This window comes from Vombatus ursinus, unplaced genomic scaffold, assembly GCF_900497805.2.
Source record: "Vombatus ursinus unplaced genomic scaffold, bare-nosed wombat genome assembly UNPS02014777.1, whole genome shotgun sequence".
In the NCBI taxonomy this organism is placed as follows: Eukaryota; Metazoa; Chordata; class Mammalia; order Diprotodontia; family Vombatidae; genus Vombatus; species Vombatus ursinus.
The window spans coordinates 2,549,299-2,559,309 of record NW_020954555.1 but is presented as its reverse complement, the minus strand read 5'-3'; the positions used below and the strand labels follow the sequence as shown (position 1 = coordinate 2,559,309).

Below are 10,011 nucleotides of genomic sequence, written 5' to 3'. Positions count from 1 at the left end.
CACTGGATCAGTTTGCCATTTCCTTCTGCAGCTCATTTTACAGATAAGGAAACTGAGGTAAACAGGGTTAAATGACTTGACCAACGGCACACCTCTAATAAGTGTCTGAGGCCTAATTTGAACTCAGGTCCTCTTGACTGCAGGGCCAGCATTCTATCCACTGCACCACCTAGCCATTCTTCAATAAACATTAGGTACCTACAGAGATGAGGAAGGAGAGGGTTCCAGGCATGGAGAACAGCTGAAGAAAATGCCCGGTGTTAGGAGATTGAAGTACCTTGTTCAAGGAGCAGCCAGGAGACTGTGTTGCTAGATCAAAGAGTACACAGGGAAACTGGGATGAATTAGTGCCTCACTTGTAAGGTGTAAGAAGACCAGAAAGGTGGGGGAGGCAGGTTATGCCGGGCTTTGAAAGCCAGTGGAGATCCTATTTGATCCTTGAGGTGACAAGGAACCAAGTGGGTTGATTGGGTAATAGGGTAATGTGAGACGTGCTCTTTAAGGAATGTCACTGGCAGCTAAGTGTAAGGTGGATTAGAGCAGGGAGACACTTGAGGCAAAGGGCCCCCCCCCCCCCCACCGCCCTGCTTCCAGCAGGCTATTGCAATAGTCCAAGCAGGAGGTGATGAGGCCTAGCACCAAGGGAGCACCAGTGTCAGAGGAGAGAAGGGGATATATGTGAGAGATGTCACATAGGTAAAATCCATAGGCCTCAGCAACAGATTGGATATGAGGGATTGAAAGAGGTGAGGCTAATATCTAGGCTGTGAGCCTGGGTGACTGGGAGGATGGTGGTCTCCTCAACAAGAAGAAGGGAAAGTTTTGGGGGGAAGGTGAATTCAGTTTTGGACATCCTGGCCTCCTTCAGCTTAGATCTTTTTTATTCAATAACATCAGGCCTGGACGCAAAAAAGAAAAACTCTGTGCTGGGCTCAGCAGGCAAGAACCTTGAGCCCCTGGAATCTGGCAGGCTCAGGAAGGGAGGAGGCTCCTGGGGAAAGCCCCTAAGCTGGGAAGACCAGTGCATTTGACCCTATCCTCAGCCTGCTCCCAGGGCTCCTTGCATCTCCCCCAGGCCCCTCCGTGGACCCTCCCTACTCAGCCGGACACCTGGCTCTCCTCAATTCCCACCTCTTCCCCTTCTGTTCTTCTTAACTCCTTCCCCTTCCCCCTTGGAAGGAGGAAGATTTGAGCTGGGGTTTGAAGGGTGGGTAGGATGTCAAACAGTAGAGATCATCTCAATCCTAGAGGGGCCAAGTGACTTGTCCAGGGACAACCCAGTAGTAGTTAGTTGTTGTTGGGTTGTGTTTGACTCTGTGGGGTTTTTCTTGGCAAAGATACTGGAGTGGTTTGCCATTTCTTTCTTCACTGTGTCCCATTTTATAGATGAGGAACTGAGGTGAAGTGACTTGCCTAGGGTGGCAAAGATAGTCAGTGTCTGAGGCCAGATTTGAATTCAGATCTTCCTGACTCTAGGCCCAATGCTCTACCCACTGTGCCACCTGACTGCATCCAGTAAGTAGCAGAGTTTGGGTATAAAGCAGCTCCTAGGACCAAGTCTAGACCCAAGGCTCTCTTTATTAGGCAACACTGCTTTAGCAGGGTGTCCCAGGAATGGAGGACAGGGCACCCAAAGGCAGAGAAACAGGGACAAGTGGTCCACTTGGGTTGAAGCAGATAATATGTGAAGGGAGGCTTGGGAAATAAGTCAGTGTCTGATTGTGGTAGGCCTTGAATGCCAGGTGAAGGGGCTTTAACCCTGGAGGTGGCAAATGAGAAGCCTATTGAAGAGCCTACTGTGTGCCTGATACTGTAGGAGTTGCTGGGAATACAAAGACTCAATGAAATGGTCCCTACCCTCACAGAGACAATGTTTCACTCAGGGATACAATGAATACAAAGTAATTTCAGGGCACTGAGGAGCCATAGAATGTCTCTCAAGGAGGGATGTGATAAGGTAAGATCTGCCCACAAAGAATTTGCCAATCTGGGTGAAGGACAGTGTAGAGAGGGGAAAGGCTGAGGGGCAGCAAGAGCTGTTTTGGGGCTCGCTAGGACAGAGGTGACAAGGGCCTAAATTGGGGAAGTGGCCATGTGTGATGTGATAGGTCAGGAGTAGATGAGTATGAAAGGTTGTGGAGGTATAATTAAAATATGTAATATATAATATATAATTAAAATATATAATATATAATTAATAATAATAAAGCTAGCAGTTATATAGCACTTTACAAATATTATCTCATTTGATCCTGGGAGGTAAGTACCATTATTTTCCCCATTTTACAGATGAGAAAACGGAGGCAGGCAGAGGTGAAATGACTTGCTCAGGGTCACAGGGTTAGTTGTGACTGAGGCCAAATTTGAACTCTGGTCTTCCTGGCTCTAGATTCAACACCACCTAACTGTCATCACCTAGGTGCCAGCAGTTGACCGACCTGCCCTCCATTCGCTTCCCTCCCCCCATGATTTCGTTGTCAATTTCCTTCTACAGAACCCAAAGTTTTGGATACCAGCAAAATAATGGTTCTGCAGGGCTGCCCAGGACCCACAGGGGCAGCTGGAAGCCCTGGGGAAAAGGGGGCACCAGGCTCTACAGGTGAGAAAAGAGAAGTGGGGGAGGTGGGGAGGTTTCTCTTTGACAGAGGTGGGGTTTGGGACTTTTGGGAGGTCTCCCTCTGTCCTGAGACAGAAGGATGAGATGCTAGGCAGTCCCGAGAGGTGCCAGGCTCATGGACGCTGCTATCGTTACCTTGTTTCAGGACTGCCAGGGCCACCAGGGAAAGTCGGACCCAAGGGGGAACCTGGTGAGTGAGTCCTCTCTCCATCGGAGCTCCCCAATCTCTCTGCTCTGGAATCACATGGGTTTGCCCCTCTCTGGCTCAGTGGGCATCTGAGGCAGAGAGGCAGCCCGTGGCTGGGGAGTTCCTAGGTCCTTCTGCCCTTCCGCAAATAGCAACCAAAGAGCTCCAGTTTACGAGACCCTTTCCTCAGAAAGGTAGCTGATGTTTGCACGGCCAGTGCGAAGGTCTGCCAGGCCTGTTCCATGACCATCTCACCTTGTTCTTAAAACAGCCCTTTGAGTTAATCACTACAGGGATTGACCTCATTTTACATTCGAGGAAACTGAGTCTCAGAGAAGTAAAGAGACCTTCCCCCAAGTGGTCCCACAGTGGTAAGATTGGGAGCAGTCCTTGACCCTGGTTCTTCCCTGAATCTGAAGCCAACTCCAATACTCTTTCCACTTCACCGATACAACTATTCTCTTGCTGATGAGGAAATTCAGAATCAGAGACTGTAGCAAGCATCAGAAGTGGGATTTGAACCCAGCTCTCTTTGACTCCAAAGCTAGGGTCTTCTCCCCTCCCCCACTGCTCCACACACTTGATTCTTCCCCCACTAGAAGTTGAATTTCTGAGAGTTGGGGGTTTTAGGGAGAGGAACAAGGTTTGGATGAGCCCTCCCACTCTCCTCACTTGAATACCTCAACTTTTCTGGGGTCCCAGGTAGGTCTCCTCCACTGCTCAGGTCACCCCAACCTCACAGACCTCCTCCCCCCAATCCTGACCATTGCCTAGGGGACCAATGACATGTCCGCTGAGGTAACATACGGCTTGTTTCCCTGGTGCCAGGAGATGCCATGGACATGTTGAAGCAGTGCCAGGCAGGTAAGGAGATCCCTAGAGGATTGATCTCTGAGTGCTCTTGGGGCAGGCAACTGGGGGAAAGGGCAACCATTTCAAGCCTAGGCTGGGTGCCTTTTTCCCTGGAACTTCTGAAAAGTTGGGTCCTAGCTGTGTCCTGTGTCCCTGTGTCCTGAAATTTCTCCTCCTCTGAGGTCCAAGACCCTCCACACTGAGGGGTGGGAAACTGAGGCACAGTTTGGAGACCCAGGTATCCTGTGTCTACAGTCTCTTGAACTCAGCCTCAGTTCTAACACCAGTGGTTGAGCGGGAGGCCAAGAAGGGAGTCTTATAAGAGTCTTGGGATTGTAGTTTTTGGGCAGGGTTGCAACAAGGGTTCTGCTGTGAGACAGAGATCAGGAGCCCCTGGTGGGATTGGAGGGGGGGGACTGTTAAGAAGGGGAGGTACTGAGGCCGGTTGCTGGAATCCCTAAGAGGAAGGAATTGGGGAAGGGGTTTAGTGCTGGCTGGCTGGGGAGGAGCTGCAGGGAGCCTTGGGGAGGCTGAGGGGGGCAGGGGATGAAGAGATCAAGGGATTGGAAGGGGAAAGGGACACTGGTCGGAGAGGGAGCTGGAAGGAATACCACAGCGCTGGCCCTTCTGACTCATCTAGGACCCCAGGACTGCAGGGAGCTGCAGAGTCGAGGAGCGTCCCTGAGTGGCTGGTACCAGCTGTGCCTGCCCAATGGCAAGGTCTTGCCTGTCTTCTGTGACATGGCCTCTGCTGAGGGGGGCTGGCTGGTGAGTGCGCCCTGGGCCTGTACCTCTCAGGGTTGCCCCAAGAGGGCGGTAGAGCCCCATAGAGTGGGGCTAAGCCTTGGCTGGTTGGATTCTGCCTGGCACTGAATGAGACCGGAAATCCCAGACACCAGCCCTGCCCTCGGGGAAGCTGACAGTCTAGTTGGGGACACAAGACATGGGCACATAAGAAATGGACAGAGAACACCCCCAAACAATGAAAGTTCCACGGAAGGAGATGCCTGTGGGTGGAAGTAATGAGTGGTGGAGGGGGCTGCCTGGAGGAGCTAGGACCCAAGCAGGTCCCTGGAGGATGAAGGAGGGAGGCTTTCATTAGGTGGAGAGGGTGAAAAAGAATCCATTGCTAAGTCAATCAACCAGCACCGATGAAATGTTTACAGTAGTGCCAGGCATAGGGCAGCTAGGTGGCCGAGTGGACAGAGTGCTTCCTCAACCTCTGATTTCACTTTGAGATCTACATCAAGATCTTTTATGACAAACATTTACTAAAGGTCTGGACCAAAATTCTCCGTGGGATTCATGTCAAATCCTCCCCTGATTTAATAGACTCAGCAGCCTTGAAGCCGGTCCTTCCTCCCCACCTCCTTTCTGAAGAAATAAGGACTGGGTCCCCTGGAGGTCAGGGAGGGAGAAGCTTTTCTCTTCTGGCAGAGTCCTCAGTTCCTTGACCCCTAGGTCCCTCACCAGGTGTTCCAGAGACGTCAGGATGGCTCTGTGGATTTCTACCGACCCTGGGCATCCTACAAAGCTGGCTTTGGGAGCAAGGAGTCTGAATTCTGGCTTGGAAATGAGAACCTATATCAGCTGACCTGTGAAGGTAAGCGATTCAGGCCCACGGCCTTCTGCACCTTGGCCATCCCAAGAGTCACTTCTCTGAGGCTTGCTTCTCTTTCTCAGATCTCAATTCACCAAATATTTACTCAGCTCAACTATGTGCAGGGCACTGTGCTGGGAACTGGGGAAACGAAGTGAAATAAGATGCAATTTTTGCCCTCAAGAGTTGACTTACAGTCCAGTGGGGGATGGGGAGTGGGGAGAGGAGGAGATGCTGTAAGAGCAAATGAGATAAGAGCAAAAGGTCGTAGTACCATAGATTTCGATCTGCAAAAGACCTTAGCAGAGCTGCTACCTCCCTAGAACCAATTATTTCTGCCCTACATGAAAAAATTTCTTATTTGCTCTAGTCCTTGGTCCAGTCCCCTCATTTTACAGATGAGGAAACTGAGGTGCAGAGGACATGACTTGCTTAGATTCACCCAGGTAATATGAGCCAGGATTTGAACCTGATTCCAGATATAACGGATACTACCATGCAAAATGCTGTGGGGAATGTGCAGGGAGATGTGTGAGAAGAACACTTTCATCATATCTAGGGTGGAAACAATGGAGAAACCGGCACATGAGCTGGGACAGACCTTCCCACACAGAAATCCTGGTATCCTAGACCTAAAGCTGAAAGGCACCTCAGGGGCCACCCTGGTTTTACAGATGAGGAAACTGAGGCCCTTGGAGGGAAGGTGACTTGCATAAGGTGTCTCAGGTAGTAAATAGTAGAACCAGAATTTGAATTCAAGGCCTCTAAATCCAGCACATTTTTCACTATTCCCCACTATTGGCAAATTCTCATTCATTCCAAGCACTTAGGCACAGAGATGGCAGGAAGCAGGACAAACAGACATTAATGATTCCTCAGGACATTCTCCAGTGGAAAACCCCAGGGACCTTTGCTTGGCCCTGGGCTGGTTCAAATTTTTATCATTATCTTGGAGAAAGATTCATCAAATTTTCATTAACACCAAATAACACACTGGGAGTCAGGATCAGGATCCAAAAAGATCTCGACAAACTAGAGCATTGGGCTGAACTGAATAAAATGAAATTCAAAAAGGATAAATGTAAAGTTTTACACTTGGGTGCAAAAAATCACTTTTATCATTACCATGTGGGAGAAGAACAATTAGATAGGAGTGTTTTAAGGATGAGATCAGGGAGTTTCATTGGACTGCAAGCTGAAATGGAGTCAGTACCATGAGGTGGCAAACAAGAAAATTAATAAAACCTTAGGCCCCCAGTAAGATGGTCATAGCTTCCAGAAAAATGAAGATGATCATCTTTCTGTATTCTGCCCTGGTCAGACCAGGAACTGAACTGTGTTCAGGACTGAATGTAGTAGTTTAAGAAGGGCAAGGAAGAGTGTCTAGAGGTGGGTAACCAGGATAGGGAAGGGCCTTGAGCCTAGGTCATTTGAGAATTAGTTGAAGGAACCCAGAATGTTTGGCCTGGAGAAGAACCACTATTTGAAGGGGGGAGACAAGTGGAAGAGGGATTGCACTGGTTCTGTTTGTCAGAACTCAGAAGTTACAGAGGAACAGGGGATGTCAGGGGAAATCTTGCTAATAATTAGAGATATCCTTAAGTTGAATGAGTTGCCCTCAGAGGTAGTGAGTCCCCATCTTTGGACGGTTCGCTAACCATTTGTTGGGGATGTTGTGGTGGATTTTAGGCACAGGTTGAACTAGATTTTCTCTGAAGTCCTTTCCAACCCCAAGATTTTGTGATTCTCTGAGGTTGTGTTGAGGAATGAGCCCACTTTGAGGGGCAGCGAGGTAGCGCAGTAGACAGAGCACCAGCCCTTTAGTCAGGAGGACTTGAGTTCAAATCTGGCCTCAGACAAAACACTTGACACTTACTAGCTGTGTGACCCCGGGCAAGTCACTTAACCCCAGTTGCCTTCAAAAAAAAAAAAAACCAAGACCACTTTGATTATAGCAGGAAGGGGAAGAGAGTGAGGCAAGGCAGCTGGGATCCAAGTTGTGAAAAACCTGGATCAGGAATTTATACTCTACTTGGTATGAAATGGGGAGTCACTAATGGTTTTTTGAAGAGAGGAGTAACTGGGAAGCAGATTGAAAGATGGTTTGGAGAGGGAAGAGGCTGGATGAAGGTCCAGTCTCATTTTACAGATGAGGAAACTGAGGCCCAGAGAACATGACTTGCTCAAGATCACACAGATAATAAAAGCCAGGATTTGAGCCTGATATAATGTTTTTTCCACTACACAATGCTATGAGACAAAATGCTGTGGGGAATGTGGCTAGGGTGATACTTCAGGAGAAAGGAGATGACTGTGGTACTAGCAGCCTTGCTATGGCAGGAATGTGGAAATGGGCTGGGTGACCATCTGGTTTCCCCCAGAGTCCTAACTAGCTTGGAGAAAATTGGGACTAAACCTAAACTGCTAGCATTCAAGGGCATGCCCTCGCCTCCTCTTCAGGGGCAACCATACCCACAGGTCACATCTGACCCTATTTTTGCTGGAGGTGAAGGAATTCCTCTTTATACCTCTGCCTTCTTCCCACCCTGAAGCACCCAGGGAACTCCCAGTGGAGCTGGAAGACTTCAATGGTACCCAGACCTTTGCCCACTACCAGGGCTTCAGGATCCTGAGTGAGGCTAACAAATACCAGCTGGTTCTTGACAAGTTCCTCAAGGGCAGTGCGGGTAGGTTGGCAGGGGGAGAAGGAACTGGGGCCTCTGGAAGGAGGAACCAGGAACGAGGAGGGCCATTGGGGAGGGACTGAAAAGAAGGAAGTGAGCATGGGGTGCCGCCTTCCTTAGTGCCTTGGGGATGGACCCTTCTAAAGTCACCCATGGCAGAACTTTTTCACCTAGTTTTGATGGACGAAGAGATGGCTACACAGAAAGGGCTGGGGAACTGAAGAGCCTGAGAGGCCTTAGAAAGTGATGGGAGGAGAGGTGAAACTCATTGATCTCTAAAGTTCCTTATAATAATTTAGATTCTTGGGGCAGCTAGATGGCACAGTGGGTAGAGCACTGGCCCTAGAGTCAGGAGGACCTGAGTTCAAATCTGGCCTCAGACATTTGATACTCACTAGCTATGTGACCCTGGGCAAGTCACTTAACCCCAATTGCCTCACCAAAAAAAAATTTAGATTCTAGTTTCTAGAGCAGGCAGTATGACATCATGGAAAGAACTTAGATCTGGAATCAGAGGACCTCAGTTTGAATTCTGACCCTGATATTTATAATGTCATTTAACCTCAATGGGCCCCAGTTTCATCTGTAAAATGGAGTTGACCTCTGAGGCCTCTATGTGCTTCAAATCCTACCATCATTTTGATTAAAGCCCACATTTTCTGGATTCAGAAAATGAGACCCAGATTGGAGAAATCACCTCCTTGAGATCACATAGCAAATTAGCATTACAGCCAGGATTAGAACCCAGTTCTCCTGTCTCCTAGCCCATTATCCCACACTACCTCTCTTTATGTACCTGTGTTTGGCTAGAAGGGGGTGACCAGGGAACAGAGAAGGAAATGGGAAGTAGGGAAGACAGGCTGCCAGAGGAAGCTCTCTTTCTTATTTGCTCCCTCCAGGGGATTCCTTGACTTATCATAGTGGAAAGCCCTTCTCCACCCATGATGCTGATAGTGACATCCACAGTGACAATTGCGCAGTCATGGTGCAAGGGGCCTGGTGGTATGCAAACTGCTATAAATCCAACCTCAATGGACGCTATGCAAGTACTAAGGCTGGGGCATACAAGTATGGCATTGACTGGGCCACTGGGCTAGGAGTGGGCCACCCCTACCGTCGAACCTTAATGATGCTCCGTTAGGCACCTGGGGGGTGGTACTACAGCATCCCATGTGACCTAAGCTTAGCAAGCCATTTCCCTTCTGCAGATCTCTCTAAGATCCCTCTAACACTGACTTCTTTTAAGTTCTAAAGTCCCTCCTCATTTTGACATTCTGTATTTGTAGGGTGCTAACATCTCTAATATTTTATATTCTAATAGTCTGTTCTAAAGTCTCAGCTCTAAGTTAAGTCAACAAGCTTTTATTGATCACTTACTATGTGCCAGGCACTGGGGATACAAATACAAGCAAAAATCCTGGACCTCAAGGGGCTTATATTCTAATGGAAGAAGACATTATATAAAGGAAACTGACAAAGCAAGATGAGGTGGTGGGTAGGGAGAGCCATTCACATGCTCGGGCATGATGGGGAGGTCCAGAGGATGAAGGCTATTTGGGTCCTTCCTCAGAATGAAGGTTCTGAGCTCAGCAATGGGAGAAAGGGGTCACCCTTCTCAAACATTCTATGTTCTAAGTCTCTTACCAGTTCTAACAGTCTACATTTAAGGTTCCTTCTGACTCTAACATTCTCATTTCTAAGGGGTTTCTGGTTCTAATGTTATCTGAATCCCTCATTCTGTTTCTTGGGATTTCTGGCTCCTTTAAGACCTTCTACCTCCCTGAGTCCAGCAGCGAACTTAGCTATGGCCCCTAGATAGATGTACCAACTACAATGCCCTCTGATAAAAAACAATAAAATAAAATCATTGTTAAGCCTTCCTGGCCTCCCTCAAATGTTAGCATTCAAAAGAATCACTCTAAAAAAAAAATCACTCTCCTCCCTTTGGTACCTATCCCTCTTGCCTCACCACACCCCCCCACAACATGCTCTAGAGCAAAAGTTCTAATCTGGAGCCTGTGAACACAGAGATAGATAGATAGATAGATAGATAGATAGATAGATAGATAGA

At 48.4% G+C, this 10,011-nt stretch overlaps 1 protein-coding gene across 2 annotated transcripts in view; it reads left to right on the top strand.

Moving 5' to 3' along the window:
* Positions 1-9,819, top strand: part of FCN3 (ficolin 3) — a 10,558-nt gene extending 739 nt beyond the window's left edge. Inside the window, exons 2-8 of one of the 2 annotated variants that reach the window (XM_027864940.1) lie at positions 2,495-2,599; positions 2,763-2,807; positions 3,633-3,668; positions 4,297-4,424; positions 5,130-5,259; positions 7,809-7,943; positions 8,840-9,819. In XM_027864940.1, the coding sequence (XP_027720741.1) occupies positions 2,495-2,599; positions 2,763-2,807; positions 3,633-3,668; positions 4,297-4,424; positions 5,130-5,259; positions 7,809-7,943; positions 8,840-9,081 (821 nt within the window). In that variant the 3' untranslated portion in view covers positions 9,082-9,819. The remainder of the gene's footprint in view (positions 1-2,494; positions 2,600-2,762; positions 2,808-3,632; positions 3,669-4,296; positions 4,425-5,129; positions 5,260-7,808; positions 7,944-8,839) is intronic. The other variant, XM_027864941.1, reaches the window with a different exon arrangement.
* The last annotated feature ends 192 nt before the right edge of the window (positions 9,820-10,011 follow it).